The sequence below is a fragment of the Neomonachus schauinslandi genome, chromosome 5 (genome assembly GCF_002201575.2).
Source record: "Neomonachus schauinslandi chromosome 5, ASM220157v2, whole genome shotgun sequence".
NCBI lineage: Eukaryota > Metazoa > Chordata > Mammalia > Carnivora > Phocidae > Neomonachus > Neomonachus schauinslandi.
This window is the reverse complement of record NC_058407.1, coordinates 49789045-49807103: the sequence shown is the minus strand read 5'-3', so window position 1 is coordinate 49807103 and position 18059 is coordinate 49789045. Positions and strand designations below refer to the sequence as shown.

The window sequence follows — 18059 nt, the reverse complement described above, 5'->3', positions numbered from 1 at the left end:
CCTACACAGTTTGCCTGGGGTTATAGGTATGAAGGAAGTTCAATTCAGATTGTACCTTACTGTGTTATCACTGTTTTTTATATCTCATACTGTTTACTCTGAATGCTTTGTTGTTGTTAAATAACATTTTTAAAGAGTTAATGTTCTTAAGTAATTTTGGGGGGGCTTTTTTCTTAGAATAAATCTTTATAATCATAGCATATATCAGTAGGGAGAAATAAAAACAACTTCTAAATTTCAGGAACCCTCTTACCGAAAACCTGCTGTATCTTATTCTCCTTTTAGGTGATATTAGACAGTTGCCCAGCATCGAACCTGGTAACTTGCTGATAGATCTTTTTGAGACTCTTAAGTCAAGAAATTGTGCTATTGAACTAAAGAAAAACCATAGAGCAGAATCTGAGCTAATTGTCAACAATGCCACAAGGTATAGTATAATGAAAATTTTGCATTTTCTCTCTGTTGTATTAGAAATAAAAAGTAAAAAACATATCTATTAGTTTTTGAATTAGGACAGTTAAGTGCAGTACATTTCCTGTGCCCTTCTAGCAAACTTATTCTAGCCTTCAGGTATATATGGACCTTTTGCCCCACAGTTAGAAAAACAAAAGTAATGTTTTTCATTACTGGTCCAGCATGAATTATTATTGAAATTTAAGTGAATGTGTTTTCCTGATTTAAAAAGTATATATGTGAATTAAAGTTGCATCAAGCTTAAAGCCTAGAATAAGCCTAAGGGAAACAGAGAGTTGGAAATGAGTTCATTAGAGTTCAAGGGAGAATGAGGAAGAATTATCCCCTAATTTTTGTAAGGGGAGCCCCGAGGCCCCCCCCAAAAAAGGGAATATGGTATTTTATTCCTTGATGAATCCTGGTGGCACCCATGGCATATTACTCCCCTTAGTGTAGAAAAGAATCCTTCTTTCCCCTTAGTTTTTGCATATGCCTTTAGAGTGATCCTCTAGTTACAGAGGATCACTCTAAGAGACTGTTTTATTCATCGGGCCAAAATTTATCTTTGTTTTTTGACATTCTTTTATGAAATGTTGTTTTTGTTGCTCAAACATTTTCTTGGTTGGATTCAGCAGAAATTAGAACATTCAGAATGTCCTTTCTCTATGCCCCTGTCTGCCCTGGATAGGATTGTAGGAGTATAGGAAGGATTGACAGGGATAAGGTAGGATGTTGTAGGTTCATATCAAGACATTAAGCAAAAGAATGCAGTTGGATGTGGAATATTCTTTTTGTCTAACCCTCCTGCTCCTACCTAAAGGCCACCTTGTTTGGGGGAGGTTGGTAGATGATTGGTCACTTTAAAGTCTGAAAATCTCAGAAGAATCTAAAGCACATTAGATTTCTCAGAAGTCTGTTTTATCTGAAACTTAGGAATTCCTTTTATTAACCCTTTTGATGTTATTTGAGCTGTGCTGCTTTCATCATTCCTTCTTGTCATCACCAAATATTTAATGTCACAAGGATCCTAGTGATAGCAGGGAAGGACTCCTAGAGTTAGAAGTGTGTTTCATGTTATGGGTCAGAAGCAAAACAGGAAATCCATGGTGATTCTCAGCATCCCCAGAATTGGATCTGGGATATTTCAGCAAGGACAGCCTTCTTCCCTTTCCTCCCTTTCAACCTTGTGGGGAAGGATTGAAGATGACAGTAGGGTACCACTAGCTTTAATAGCCAGATTGCCGTTAGGTCTTTTCAGGGAGTTGGTCTTCTTCCAGACAACCAAGGAGAGACTCTGTTATGATAAGGCACCTGCCCCATGCTCTGTTTTCTAATAGGATTTGCTAGTCTTGGGAAATAAAAGAACAAAAGAAGGTTGAGGGCATAGACACAAAGAGAAGATGTGAATATTTGGTTCAACTGAGAAAATGAGGACACTTGTATGATATACACAAAAGAAAGGAGAAAAAGAGTGTGATGTAAGCCTATGAAAAAGGCCCCAAAGAGTCCAGATTCATTGAAATAGAAAGGGTTTATGGAGCCAGAAGGGCCCAGATTTGCCTCCTAGCTCCTCTGCTTTCTACCTCTGTGGCCATGGGCAACCCACTGCAGTTGCATAAGCCTCATGCTACTCACCTGTGAAATGAGGATAATACCTACCCTGAATAGTTCTTTCCTGGTCTGGAGGAGAGTAGGTCAAGTTCTCAGAACGGTAAATTCCTGGCAGTTTTTTCTAATGCTTTTAATTTGCTAGGGGTAGGGGACTGATTGGTAAGTGTAACTTTATGGTCTTGCTAATTCTATTTTATAACTCATTTACTATTTATAATGCCTATATGGGTAGCCTTTTCGTCTTATTTATTATCTATTAGTTATTGTAATGACATTATCTCTGATGATATATGAAGACACATTTTTGGATACTAATGTTCTTGCTGTGTTATTTTATCTTCACTTAAGAATCTCAAGACGCCAATTTCCAATATTTGATGCAGAGCTGAATATCTCTGATAATCCAACACTCCCTGCCTCAATACAAGATAAAACATTTATTTTTATCAGACTCCCAGAAGAGGATGCCAGCTCTCAGTTATCGAAAAATGATCCTCACTCTTGTAAGTATAAACTTCTGTATTATGTAGGGTTATAATTTCAGTTTTATAATATACTTACTAAATGACTAGTTGTAATTTTATTTGATGGTAAAGATAAATATTGCTAGTAGAAAATTTAGGCACCGAAATAAACTATTTATTCATCATCAGAAGCAGAGTACCTTAGAATTTGGTAAAGAAGTAAGCTCTCCCAGCCTAACATATGTAACCAGATCTGCCTTAACAGATCATACGTATAACATCATGCTCTGGAAGGAATTTGGAAGGACTAATGATGCAATATAAACACACACATGCACACATACATACCCAAGAAGTAAGCTCTTGACACATACACACTAAGGGCTTAGTAAGTATTTACTGAGTGAATAGACGGATGTAGATGATTAGTTTAAAATGAAGCAAAGCCTTAGGAATCCAAGTTCATTCAGGAGAAAGCATTTCCTAATTAATGAAGATTTTCTTGTATAGCAATTGGAAATTACCTTTGCTATTTTGGGTACATTTGTGAACCAAAAATATTGGTCAAACTGTTGCCAAGTTGAGTTCCTACTAGTTCTTTCTGTTTCTTATAAAATGGACAGGCATTGCTTCTAATTAGGGGTCTGAGGGTGACAACGTAATAGGGTCAAAAAGAGCACAGAGTCTTTTCCCTTATGTGTATGACCCATGTCACATCACTTAACCATTTGTAAAATGGGATTCACAGGACACTGCCCGTGGAGCTGTTGTGAGGGTTGAGGGCACTCATCGGTTTCGAGGTGCTATAGAACTGTTAGTTTTTCGTGAATAATAGATATTAAATGATCTATTACAAATTGATGAAACCTTTTGATCTTTATGTGTATTCTAAACATACTTAGCAAACTTTTTCTTTTTTCTTTTTTTTTTTTAAAGATTTTATTTATTTGAGAGGGAGAGAGAGTGAGAGAGAGAGCGCAAGAGGGGGTAGGGTTAGAGGGAGAAGCAGACTCCCCGCCGAGCAGGGAGCCCGATGTGGGACTCGATCCCGGGACGCCGGGATCATGACCTGAGCCGAAGACAGTCGCTTAACCGACTGAGCCACCCAGGCGCTCAGCAAACTTTTTAAAATAGTGTAATGGTTTACTCAAAATTGAATTAGTGAAGATTTAAATGATTATTACTGAGAATATATTGTAGTCATCATTCTTAAGGGTATATCCTAACTACTTAGCGACCTTCACTCCAATGTGAAATTAAGTGATGTACTGCTTTATGTGTAAGCCTCTCCTGCTTTGTGGGTCATAGTCGCGGTTCCCTTGGGTTGGGGTCCATTCACATGTTACAATAATTTTTTTCTCTTTTGAAACAGGATCATATAATACATAGTATTCTATAAATGCCCTTTTGATTTTTTTGATTGTAGAAATAATTTCTGTCCCTTAAGAAAAGGTCAAATAATCAGGAATGTCTGACATAAAAATGAATATTTCCCTGTTATCTTCCTCTCTGTTTCCCCCAAGGCAACCCCCAAAAGGTTGCGTACTACTACTCTTACTCATCCATTACTCTTACTATGTAGTAAGTTTGGTGTTGATCCTTTTAAACCTTATTATATTCATACACAAACATATATTATTTATTTCTGTCTTATGTAAATGGGATTATGAGCTGCACATTGCTTTGTGATTTTTTATTAAATATATTGTGAATAATTAATAGGTGATATTTATTCTCACAACAGCTTAGTCAAGAGTAAGTACTAGTACAGATAAAAAGATGAAACTTAGCCGGTTAAGGAATGTGCCCTCCTTGCCACTCCATTTAGATCTACCTAAAATGTCGTTGGTTTTATTTCTGGTGCCCATTCTTTATGATGTCGGGAGTATACTTTAAGAAAAAGAGTGGTCTGTTTCAGAATGGCAGCAGAGCTCAGCTGATGCTGTTTTTCCATCTTAACTACAACCTTCAGCTAGCAAATTAGTCCCTTCTTCAAGAGAACTAAATAAATACTCCTTAGAGAGAGGCATATAGTACTTTCCCATTAATAATTAAGTTACTGAGTAAATTATTCCCGTTATTACAAAGTACAAAGTACAAAGACCGAAGACAGGCTTCATAGCTGGGCTACAACTTCAGAGATGCTGAAGTGTGAGAAAAATGTGTATCTTAGAATCAATGAAATACAGTGTACATACTGATCTGTAAGATGTCCAGAGAATGAAGAGAGCAAGACCAGAACAGCACGATCTCGTACGTGTAAAGGAAAACAAATTCCTGCTCTGACAGGCCAGGGGTTGGCTGGGGTGAGCTGAGTGGCCATTTTTCAGTGAGAATCTTCCCTTCATCTGAATGATGAAGGGCTCAGTAAGCAACTAATTTAGTCTTCCTAGAGCAGGGCATCACGAGGCCTGGGCTTTTTCATTCCCCTGTGATTCATCTGCTACAAGGGGAAGGCACAAAAGCCTAAAATGCTCTTACCCAAATTTTTATATCTTCTCTCTCTCTCATGAGAAATGTTCACTCTTTTGTACTATTGGTAAGACAGATTAGAGGAAGTCTACTTCTCAGCGCTTTGAGGGAGGTTATAAGTGGGATGTCCTCATTACCAGTGACCTCAGGTCTAAAAGGGAGGCCAGCCACCCTCTGCCATTTGGAAAATGACTTTACTTCCAAGAGCCTCAGCTTCACATTTATATCTAGAATATAATCGATGTTTGTGGTCAAGCTATTTCATAGCTGGTTAGGTGTGGCCACCCTTGGGATGGGTGTCCCCTATGCCAGGGTTAACCTTTTAGTTGCTGGATCATGGGGAGCTCTGGTGGTCCTAGGGGTAGCAAACACATGGTTGGGGTGGGGGTGGGGCATTGCGGTGTTTGGGGAGTAGCTATTTTCCATCCTTCATGGAAGTGTCTCAATATTTTATATTAAATATCAACCTTGGATCTAATACCTGCCTCCTGTGAATGTTGTGAAGATTAGATTCAGTGAAATAACATGTGCAAAGCATAGAGATCCTCAAATTATAATTCAACTACCACCAGAACTTCAAACAGAAGAGAGTCTTACCTTACAGGGATTCTGTTACATAGTTGGTCCTCTTGCTCATATTTTAAATTCAGCATTCACTAAGCATCAGTGGTGAGTGGTTGTATTACAGATTAGGAGCTGTCCTGGCTAGTGGTTGACGTCCCTGTTGAGGATAGGGCATCTGGAACCCTCATTGTCGTTCTCTCTTCTGGTGCTCTGGCTGCAGTAGCAAATGAGGTTGATGTTCCCATGGCCAACTTGTATTCCATTTCCCGGAGCTCCCTTAGCAGGAATTCTGAGTTAGTTGCTCCATCAAAACAATGTTGTAATTTGGTGCTTTTCTGTGTTAACTTTTTTTCTCTTGAATTACCAGATTTATATTCTGCAGTTAGAACCTTACTCAAAGAAAATGACCTACAAGATGCGCAAACATCCCAATTTATTGCCTTTAGAAGGTAACGCATTTAAAGCATTTTAATGTTCTTAGTCTAGCTTTTAAATCTTGTAACTTACATAGATTCTGTTTAAATGGGAGACTCTCATCATTCATCACTGCTAATTCTCTCTCTAATTTTGAGGTATTTCTTTGTTAGACATGGCAGAGAGCAGTTGTTTTTGTTTTTTTTTTTAAAGATTTTATTTATTTGACAGAGAGAAACACAGCGAGAGAGGGAACACAAGCAGAGGGCGGGGGAGAGGGAGAAGCAGGCTTCCCGCCGAGCAGGGAGCCCGATGCGGGGCTCGATCCCGGGACCCTGGGATCATGACCTGAGCCGAAGGCAGACGCCTAACGACTGAGCCACCCAGGCGCCCCGAGGGCAGTTTTTAAACAGGGCTCTTTCAGGGCACCTGGATGACTCAGTCGGTTAAGCATCTGACTCGATTTTGGTTCAGGTCATGATCTTGGGGTTGTGTGGTGCAGTCCGCATCAGGCTCTGCCCTGAGCGCTGAACATGGAGCCTGCTTGGGATTCTCTCTCTCCCTCTCTCTCTCTCTCTCTGCCCCTCTCCCCACTTGCGCTGTCTTTCTCTCAAAATAAATAAATAAAATGTTAAAAAAAAATAAATAGGGCTCTTTCTACCAAATACTATATTTGGAAACTCCCATGAAATCTGAGTGGAACAAAGGTTTACATTAAGATAAAAATTACAGAGGCACTTGGATGGCTCAGTCAGTGGAGCGTGGGACTCTTGATCTCAGGGTTGTGAATTCAAGCCCCACATTGGGTATAGAGATTACTTAAAAAATTCTATTTTTCTTTTTATAAAAAGAAAAGATAAAAATTACAAAACGCTTTTTTCCTGGAGAGACTCCTGGAAACTTTTTATAGCGTGTAGTACATTGTCATCGTTGGTAACAGGAATAAACACAAAATAGAGACCTTTAAGGTGACCCTTGCTTCTTGCTTATTCATGTGTTTCAGGCAAGACTGTGACGTCATCAACGCCTGCTGTTGCAAGCACTACACGGGCCACCTAATCAAGTGAGCACTAAAGATCGGAAAGCTCCAGGACAGTCCTTCCTTTATTCACCGTCCTTTTATTTGTTTTTGACATTTATCATTGTAGCCACATATTTAAAATCTTTTTTATTCTCATTTGTGAAGTCAAATGATCTCTTCAATTAAATATAATATGTATGTTTAAGAACTGACTGTTGTGGCAGTCAGTGTAATAAGCAAATAAGGAATACAGTTTTCCTTGTGGTTTTCAAGTTGGCAACCTCCAGTTTCTCCAAGTTGAGTGTGGGGAATTCAGAATGTTTTCCAAATAGAATATGTACATAGGTGTGTCCAAGAACCTTAGCAACAGGATGCCCGCAGAGAGCACCTTAGTGGACATCTATAAGAGAAATATAAGTGTGGAAAAGTGGCTCTGTTTACACACAGGAAGAATTAACTCACTTCTCTTGCATTTATCAACACCTAGTATTTATTAAGTGCAGAGAAATTAGAGATGTGGAAGTTCCAGGAGGAGCTCCCTGTCTGTTGAGGGAAGACACACACGAAAACCACCTTAGATAGCCTCACAAAGGGTTAGAAAGCACCAGCGGGAGGTCTTCCAGTCTGTGTCCCAGTGACTCTGATCTTGGCAAGCAGTTTCACTTTTCCACATACGTAAAAAGAGGATACCGACGCAGCATTTCCCTCATGGAGTTGTAGTGAGGATGAAATGAAATAATATCTCTAAAGGATTTAGCTCAGTAACAGGTATATCACCAGCGTTTAATATGCTGCTCCTATTCTGATATAAGGTCATAATTATTAGACTAGAAATATGTGTACATGGGGTAAGACGTGAAATAGGGTAGTGATAGGAGAGATTGGAGAGGAGAGGATGAATTTAAAAGGTAGACTCAATAAGATTTTGGGCAACTTTTAGAATATAGAGGACAAGAGAGATGTCAGCATTTATGCCAAGATTTCTAATTTGAAAATATTTGTCTGGGATATATCTTTGGGTTTGAGGTGCCACAGAGGGGAGAGGTAATCAGACCATGACTGTGGGAGCCCGATTTCTTGTTGACATTTGGAGAAAAAAAGTGAAGTAAAGATAGAGTGTGGAAATCATTTTGAAAATTGGATCAGATCTGAGTGGGGGTTAATGCTTAAACAAAATGAAATTGAGGTTTTCCAAACCTTGATGACGTATTCTCATTTTCTGACCCAGAGACCATCGGAATAGACTTCAGTTTGGAGTTGGTGATAAAATTTGTTGTACCAGGAATGCATATCTCTCGGAGTTACTCCCTGAAAGTACCTCTCCCAGTCAGGAAAGTAATGAACGAGAGGCCAGTGGTGAAGACTTTAGTGGTACTCCTCATGGTTTTGCTAAAAATAAGCATGACTTTGAAAGTGATATTCGACTCTGCAATGGAGAAATATTTTTTATAACAAAGGTAAGTGACAACATAAAAATAGTACCTTCCTTTTTACCTATTAGAGATAGGTGTTTTTTTTTTAATTGCCCTAGGTTTGATTCAGAATCTAATCATATCAGAGTTGACATTCTTCCATAATTTTTTGCTAATATTTTTGCATTCATGTTTATGAGGGATATTGGTTTGTAGTTATCTAGTAATGTCTGGTTTTGGTGTCAGAGTAATAATGCTGGCTTCATAAAATGAGTTGGGACATGTTTCTTTCTCTTATATTTTCTGGAAGACTTTGTGAAGAAACATATTTTTAATAAGTTCGAAGAGCTTGGGTAACAAAAATAAGGAAAAAGTGACACACTTATTGTATTTTGCAAAGCATCATCTCCTTGGTTGCTGCTTAACTGTAGAAACAAGAGAAGCTTCCTTGAATTTGTTCTCATTGTATAAATGCCCTCTTAAACTTGGAGGTTATTCTTTACAAGCTGTGAGGAAAAATAAACTTTTTGCAAAGAGTATATGCAGATTTACATAGTCAGTGCAAGAAGTGAAATGTATAGACTCCAGAATAAGTCAGACAACACTGTCTGTTTTCCAGAGAGTCAAATTAAGGTCAAGTTTCAAGTTTACTAAAATTTGGGTGTATATGTATTCAGTTTGTGCTCAAGTGTAGGTTTTAGCCTTTTGAAAGTTCTTAGTAATTGTGAACATACATGCTATTTTATGTTCAACACAAAAATAGAATATCTCTACAAAGTGTGCATATTTGAAAACATACAAAATAGTTCCTTGTTTTGGTTATAGGATGTCACTGATGTAACTTTTGGAAAGAGAAGATCTTTGACCATTAATAATGCAGCTGGCTTGGAAATAACGGTGGACTTTGAAAAACTAATGAAATATTGTCACATTAAACATGCATGGGCAAGAACTATCCACACTTTTCAGGTAACAGTGGACATTTATAAAGCTATTTGGACAGGTTTCGGAGCCATAGAGTACCTTCAATGATTTTCTTCTTGATTTTGTTGCCTTTATTTATTTAATGAGAGACAGGTTACCAAGGCGTACATAAATGGTGGTGTGATGTTTATTTATCTTTGCAGCTTACTTTTTTACTGTTACATAATCAACTTTATTGGGGTATAATTTCCATAGGCATTTATATTTATAAAGCTGGATGGGTTTTGACAAATGTGTCCTTTGCCTTTGCTCTTGTGAGGCAGCTCCTTTCTACTTGGGAATAATTTTAGTTTTATACAAGAGTTGGAAAGGTAGCACAGACTATTCCCATGTGCCCTTCAACCAACTTTCCCTAATGTTAACATCCTACACAACTATGGTGTTTTTGTCAAAACTAAGAAATTACCATTAGAAGAATACTATTAACTAAGCTACACACTTTATTTGGATTTTGCCAGTTTTCCACTAATACCCCTTTTCTGTCCCAGGATCTAATCCTGGACACAACATTGCATTTAGTGCAATTTGCATTTAAACTCTTTTTGGGGGGGGGCGGGCGAGAAGGGGCAGAGGGAGACAGAGAATCTTAAGCAGGCTCCACACTGGGTTTGGAGCTTGATGTGGGGCTTGATCTCACAATCCTGAGATCATGACCTGAGCTGAAATCAAGAGTCGGATGTTTAACCGACTGAGCCACCCAGGTGCCCCTTAGCTCCATTCTAATACTCTTGAATTCCCATAAGCTATTTGTGGCTCTGTTATTTAACTCACTGTTTTGAGCGCCCCTCTTTGATGTTGGTGTGTTGCTTTAATCATGAAGCTGCATCAGCCTACATTTGCATGTGGAAAAATTTAGGTTAGCCTGTGTCCTCTACTGGTAGGGAAACATTAATTAGCATAGGGATTTTTTTTTTTTTTTTAAGTAGATGGTGTTTTATTTATTAACCTACTCCATCTCAGTTCCAAAAGGAATTTGAAATGACTTATAAAAAATGCCCACAATTCAGCCTGATTTTTTTTTTTTTTGAAGATAAAGAAATGATGTCAAGTGGAAAATAAAGGTAAGGGTGATAAAAGGATTCTCGCTAAGAGTGGGATGGAATGCTGATGTGTGCACTGACCTATTTGTTTGCTAGTGTAGACTGCAGATTTGGCTTTAAATTTTCAAAACAAGAGAGAAGCAGTCAGTGGACTGTGTCTACTGGATAAAAAATAAATAAATAAATAAATAAAACAGCCAGTGTTAAGAAGTACAAATATTCCTGGCTTCGAGGTCCTGGCAAAATTTCTCCCATGGATCTTTATGATGGGATCTCTGTAATTCTGGAAACTCATATCAGTCAATTTGGGGGAATTTTCTTGAATAATTTCATTAAGATTTCTTGTCCTCAGTTTTCTCTGTTTTGTCTTTCTAGAATGTCTACTATGTTCAACCTCCAGAACTGATTATCCAAATTTCTTATCTCTCTCCTGCTTTCCATCTCATTATCATTTTGCTGTATTTTCTGAGAGATTTCCTCAAATTTATAATCCAGTCTTTTTTTACATTTCTGGACAAATGAAGTATGAAGGGATCTTTTTATTACTCGATTAAGGTTGTAGTAACTATCTCTAAGTGTTCCTTTTATTAAATCTGGCTCTTGTTTTGTGGTTGAAATAGCATCTCTTACCTCTGAGAACATTCGTGATTGTTATCTCGTATGAGTGTAGTTTGTTTCTTCCACGTTCAGTTCAGTTCAACAAATATTTATTGAGTTAGACTGTTCTTGGTGCTTGGTTTAGATCAGTCCATGAAACAAACAAAGATACCTGCCACTGGGAAGATTACATTTGGTGGGGAGGAGGAAGGAGACAGACAGACACAGTCATGAAACAATAAGTAAACTACAATTGACCCTTGGACACTGTGGGGATTTGGGGCAGCGACCCCTCGTTGTAGTCAGAAATCCATTACAATTTTTGATTTCCCAAAGACTTAACTACTCATAGCCTACTGTTGACCAGAAGCCTTACCAATAATGTAAACAGTTGATTAACACATATCTTGGATGTTCTATGTATTATATACTGTATTCTTTTTTTTTTAATTTTTTATTGTTATGTTAATCACCATACATTACATCATTAGTTTTTGATGTAGTGTTCCATAATTCATTGTTTGTGCATAACACCCAGTGCTCCGTGCAGAACGTGCCCTCTTTAATACGCATCACCAGGCTAACCCAGCCTCCCAACCCCCTCCCCTCTAGAACCCTCAGTTTGTTTTTCAGAGTCCATCGTCTCTCATGGTTCGTCTCCCCCTCCGATTCCCCCCCTTCATTCTTCCCCTCCTGCTATCTTCTTTTTTTTTTTCTTAACATATATTGCATTATTTGTTTCAGAGGTACAGATCTGTGATTCAACAGTCTTGCACAATTCACAGCGCTCACCATAGCACATACCCTCCCCAGTGTCTCTCACCCAGCCACCCCATCTCTCCCACCCCACCCCCCACTCCAGCAACCCTCAGTTTGTTTCCTGAGATTAAGAATTCCTCATATTGGGCGCCTGGGTGGCTCAGTTGGTTAAGCGACTGCCTTCGGCTCAGGTCATGATCCCAGGGTCCTGGGTTCGAGTCCCACATCGGGCTCCTGGCTCAGCGGGGAGCCTGCTTCTCCCTCTGACCCTCTCCTCTCTCATGCTGTTTCTCTCTCGCTCGCTCTCTAATAAATAAATAAATAAAATCTTAAAAAAAAAAAAAGAATTCCTCATTTCAGTGAGGTCATATGATACATGTCTTTCTCTGATTGACTTATTTCGCTCAGCATAACACCCTCCAGTTCCATCTATGTCGTTGCAAATGGCAAGATCTCATTCCTTTTGATGGCTGCATAATATTCCATTGTATATATATACCACGTCTTCTTTATCCATTCATCTGTCGATGGACATCTTGGCTCTTTCCACAGTTTGGCTATTGTGGACATTGCTGCTATAAACATCGGGGTGCACCTACCCCTTTGGATCCCTACATTTGTATCTTTGGGGTAAATACTCAGTAGTGCAATTGCTGGGTCGTAGGGTAGCTCTATTTTCAACTTTTTGAGGAACCTCCATACTGTTTTCCAGAGTGGTTGCACCAGCTTGCATTCCCACCAACGGTGTAGGAGGGTTCCCCTTTCTCCGCATCCCCACCAACATCTGTTGTTTCCTGACTTGTTAATTTTAGCCATTCTGACTGGTGTGAGGTGGTATCTCATTGAGGTTTTGATTTGGATTTCCCTGATGCCGAGCGATGTTGAGTACTTTTTCATTTGTCTGTTGGCCATTGGATATCTTCTTTGCAGAAATGTCTGTTCATGTCTTCTGCCCATTTCTTGATTGGATTCTTTGTTCTTTGGATGTTGAGTTTGATAAGTTCTTTATAGATTTTGGATACTAGCCCTTTATCTGATGTCATTTGCAAATATCTTCTCCCATTCTGTCAGTTGTCTTTTGGTTTTGTTGACTGTTTCTTTTGCTGTGCAAAAGCTTTTTATCTTGATGAGGTCCCAATAGTTCATTTTTGCCCTTGCTTCCCTTGCCTTTGGCGATGTTTCTAGGAAGAAGTTGCTGCAGCTGAGGTCAAAGAGGTTGCTGCCTGTGTTCTCCTTTAGGATTTTGATGGACTCCTGTCTCACATTTAGGTCTTTCAACCATTTGGAGTCTATTTTTGTGTGTGGTGTAAGGAAATGGTCCAGTTTCATTCTTCTGCATGTGGCTGTCCAATTTTCCCAACACCATTTGTTGAAGAGACTGTCTTTGTTCCATTGGACATTCTTTCCTGCTTTGTCGAAGATTAGTTGACCATAGAGTTGAGGGTCCATTTCTGGGCTCTCTATTCTGTTCCATTGATCTATGTGTCTGTTTTTGTGCCAGTACCATACTGTCTTGATGATGACAGCTTTGTAATAGAGCTGGAAGTCTGGAATGGTGATGCCGCCAGCTTTGCTTTTCTTTTTCAACATTCCTCTGGCTATTCGGGGTCTTTTCTGGTTCCATACAAATTTTAGGATTATTTGTTCCATTTCTTTGAAAAAAGTCGATGGTATTATGATGGGGATTGCATTGAATGTGTAGATTGCTCTAGGTAGCATTGACATCTTCACAATATTTGTTCTTCCAATCCATGAGCATGGAACGTTTTTCCATTTCTTTATATCTTCCTCAATTTCTTTCATGAGTATTTTATAGTTTTCTGAGTACAGATCCTTTGCCTCTTTGGTTAGATTTATTCCTAGGTATCTTATGGTTTTGGGTGCAATTGTAAATGGGATCGACTCCTTAATTTCTCTTTCTTCTGTCTTGTTGTTGGTGTATAGGAATGCCACTGATTTCTGTGCATTGATTTTATATCCTGCCACTTTACTGAATTCCTGTATGAGTTCTAGCAGTTTTGGGGTGGAGTCTTTTGGGTTTTCCATATAAAGTATCATATCATCTGCAAAGAGTGAGAGTTTGACTTCTTCTTTGCCAATTTGGATGCCTTTGATTTCTTTTTGTTGTCTGATTGCTGTGGCTAGGACTTCTAATTCTATGTTGAATAGCAGTGGTGATAGTGGACATCCCTGCTGCGTTCCTGACCTTAGGGGGAAAGCTCTCAGTTTTTCCCCATTGAGAATGATATTTGCTGTAGGTTTTTCATAGATGGCTTTTATGATATTGAGGTATGTACCCTCTATCCCTATACTCTGAAGAGTTTTGATCAAGAAAGGATGCTGTACTTTGTCAAATGCTTTTTCTGCATCTATTGAGAGGATCATATGATTCTTGTTCTTTCTTTTGTTAATGTATTGTATCACGTTGATTGATTTGCGGATGTTGAACCAACCTTGCAGCCCAGGGATAAATCCCACTTGGTTGTGGTGAATAATCCTTTTAATGTACTGTTGGATCCTATTGGCTAGTATTTTGGTGAGAATTTTTGCATCCATGTTCATCAGGTATATTGGTCTGTAATTCTCCTTTTTGATGGGGTCTTTGTCTGGTTTGGGGATCAAGGTAATGCTGGCCTCATAAAACGAGTTTGGAAGTTTTCCTTCCATTTCTGTTTTTTGGAACAGTTTCAGAAGAATAGATATTAATTCTTCTTGAAATGTTTCGTAGAATTCCCCTGGGAAGTCATCTGGCCCAGGGCTTTTGTTTGTTGGGAGATTTTTGATGACTGCTTCAATTTCCTTAGTGGTTATAGGTCTGTTCAGGTTTTCTATTTCTTCCTCGTTCAGTTTTGGTAGTTGATACATCTCTAGGAGTGCATCCATTTCTTCCAGGTTATCTAATTTGCTGGCATAGAGTTGCTCATAATATGTTCTTATAATTGTTTGTATTTCTTTGGTGTTGGTTGTGATCTCTCCTCTTTCATTCATGATTTGGTTGATTTGGGTCATTTCTCTTTTCTTTTTGATAAGTCTGGCCAGGGGTTTATCAATCTTGTTAATTCTTTCAAAGAACCAGCTCCTAGTTTCGTTGATCTGTTCTACTGTTCTTTTGGTTTCTATTTCATTGATTTCTGCTCTGATCTTTATTATTTCTCTTCTCCTGCTGGGTTTAGGCTTTATTTGCTGTTCTTTCTCCAGCTCCTTTAGGTGTAGGGTTAGGTTGTGTACTTGAGACCTTTCTTGTTTCATGAGAAAGGCTTGTATTGCTATATACTTGCCTCTTAGGACTGCTTTTGCTGCATCCCAAAGATTTGAACAGTTGTGTTTTCATTTTCATTGGTTTCCATGAATTTTTTAAATTCTTCTTTAATTTCCTGGTTGACCCATTCATTCTTTAGTAGAATGCTCTTTAGCCTCCATGTATTTGAGTTCTTTCCGATTTTCGTCTTGTGATTGAATTCTAGTTTCAAAGCATTGTGGTCTGAAAATAGGCAGGGAATGATCCCAGTCTTTTGGTACCGGTTGAGACCTGATTTGTGACCTAGGATGTGATTCTGGAGAATGTTCCATGGGCACTAGAGAAGAATGTGTATTCCGTTGCTTTGGGATGGAATGTTCTGAATATGTCTGTGAAGTCCATTTGGTCCAGTGTGTCATTTAAGGTCTTTATTTCCTTGTTGATCTTTTGCTTAGACAATCTGTCCATTTCAGTGAGGGGGGTGTTAAAGTCCCCCACTATTATTGTATTGTTGTCGATGTGTTTCTTTGCTTTTGTTATTAATTGGCTTATATAATTGGCTGCTCCCATGTTAGGGGCAGAGATATTTACAATTGTTAGATCTTCTTGTTGGATAGACCCTTTAAGTAAGATATAGTGTCCTTGCTCATCTCTTATTACAGTCTTTGGTTTAAAATCTAATTTGTCTGATATAAGGATTGCCACCCCAGCTTCTTTTTGTGTCCATTAGCATGGTAAATGGTTTTCCACCCCCTCACTTTAAATCTGGGGGTGTCTTTGGGTCTAAAATGAGTCTCTTGCAGAGAGCATATCGATGGGTCTTATTTTTTAATCCAGTCTGATAGCCTGTGTCTTTTGATTGGGGCATTTAGCCCATTTACATTCAGGGTAACTATTGAAAGATATGTATTTAGTGCCATTGTATTGCCTGTGACTGTTACTGTATATTGTCTGTGTTCCTTTCTGGTCTATGTTGCTTTTAGGCTCTCTCTTTGCTTAGAGGACCCCTTGTAATATTTCTTGTAGGGCTGGTTTCGTGTTTGCAAATTCCTTTAGTTTTTGTTTGTCCTGGAAGCTTTTTATCTCCTTCTATTTTCAATGACAGCCTAGCTGGATATAGTATTCTTGGCTGCATATTTTTCTCATTTAGTGCTCTGAATATATCCTGCCAGTCCTTTCTGGCCTGCCAGGTCTCTGTGGATAGGTCTGTTGCCAATCTAATGTTTCTACCCTTGTAGGTTACATATCTCTTCTCCCGAGCTGCTTTCAGGATTTTCTCTTTGTCTCCGAGACTCGTAAGTTTTACTATTAGATGTTGGGGTGTTGACCTATTTTTATTGATTTTAAGAGGGGTTCTCTGTGCTTCCTGGATTTTGATGCCTGTTTCCTTCCCCAAATTAGGGAAGTTCTCTGCTATAATTTGCTCCAATATACCTTCTGCCCCCTCTCTCTTTCTTCTTCTTCTGGGATCCCAGTTATTCTAATGTTGTTTCGTCTTATGGTATCGCTTATCTCTCGAATTCTGCCCTCGTGATCCAGTAGTTGTTTATCTCTCTTTTTCTCAGCTTCTTTATTTTCCATCATTTGGTCTTCTGTATCACTGATTCTCTCTTCTGCCTCATTTATCCTAGCAGTTAGCGCCCCCATTTTTGATTGCACCTCATTAACAGCCTTTTTGATTTCGACTTGGTTAGATTTTAGTTCTTTTATTTCTCCAGAAAGCGTTTCTCTAATAACTTCCATGCTTTGTTCAAGCCCAGCTAGTATCTTTAAAGTGATGATTCTGAACTCTAGATCTGACATTGTACTAATGTCCGTATTGAGTAGGTCCCTAGCAGTCGTTACTACCTCTTGTTCTTTTTGTTGAGGTGATTTTTTCCGTCTTGTCATTTTGTCCAGAGGAGAATAGATTAATGAGAGAAGAAAATGCTAACAGGGTAACAACGTCCCCAGAAAATATACTCTAAACAAATCAGAAAAGACCTGAAGCCAGGGGAAAAGAAAGGGAAAGAAAGAAAAAAGAAAAAAAAACAAAAACAAAAACAGAACAAAACAAAAAAACCCAGAATATGATCAAATATGATCAGGCTGGTGCATAGATCAGTGCCACACACTAGATTTGGGTGTATTTTGGTCTGTTGGAAGAAAGTGCCTCCCAAAATTTTAAAGAAAGAAAAACATATATGTACAAAAATAAGGGTTGATATGATGAAGGGGTGGAATATGACTGTAAAGATGAAAATTATTAAAAATTTTATAAAAGGAATTGATAAGAAGTTGTTTGAAAAAAGAAAGAAGAGGATTTAAAAAAAAAAGGGAGAGAATGTGATCAGACAGGAGAGTAGAACAAAACCATATACTAGAGATTTAGGGTATATTTTGATCTGTTAGAAGAAACTATCTCAAAATTTTAAAGAGAGAACAACTTATATGTATATATGCCAAAAATAAGGGTAACTACTACGAAGGGATAGAATATGACTCTAAAAATGAAAAATAAAAATGTTTTTTAAAAAAGGGATTGATAAGATGTTGGTTGAAAAAGAGAAAAAGAAAAAATCAAAAAAAAAAAAGTTTAAAAAAAATTAACTTTGAAAGACTAAAGAATCATGGTAAAAAAGCCATGGATTCTATGTGCAGTATTCCCCTAGCACTGGAGTTCTGCCGTTCTCATTGATTGGTAAACTTGGTCTTGGCTGGCTGTTCTTGCTGACCTTCTGAGGGAGGGGCCTGTTGCCGTGGTTCCCAAATGTCTTTGCCGGAGGTGGAATTGCCCCGCCCTTGCCGGTCCGGGCTAAGTAATCTGCTCAGGTTTGCTCTCGGGAGCTTTTGTTCCCTGCAAGCTTTTGGTACAGCTTTGGAGGCGAGAGTGAAAATGGCAGCCTCCCAATATCCTCCCTGGAGGAGCCGAGAACTCGGGGCCCCGCTCCTCAGTGCGCCCCCAGAGAAAAGCCGCCAGTCACTCCCGTCTCCCTGGTGTCCGGCCGCACTCCGTGTTCACCAGGCCTGTGACCGTGCATTTCTATCTCT

At 38.7% G+C, this 18059-nt stretch overlaps 1 protein-coding gene across 1 annotated transcript in view; it reads left to right on the top strand.

The window, feature by feature from the left end:
• HELB (DNA helicase B) overlaps window positions 1-18059 on the top strand; it is a 36443-nt gene that overhangs the window by 10631 nt on the left and 7753 nt on the right. Inside the window, exons 6-11 of the mRNA XM_021678619.1 lie at window positions 286-427; window positions 2413-2567; window positions 5932-6013; window positions 6982-7041; window positions 8228-8456; window positions 9237-9380. Coding sequence (XP_021534294.1) covers window positions 286-427; window positions 2413-2567; window positions 5932-6013; window positions 6982-7041; window positions 8228-8456; window positions 9237-9380 — 812 coding nt within the window. The remainder of the gene's footprint in view (window positions 1-285; window positions 428-2412; window positions 2568-5931; window positions 6014-6981; window positions 7042-8227; window positions 8457-9236; window positions 9381-18059) is intronic.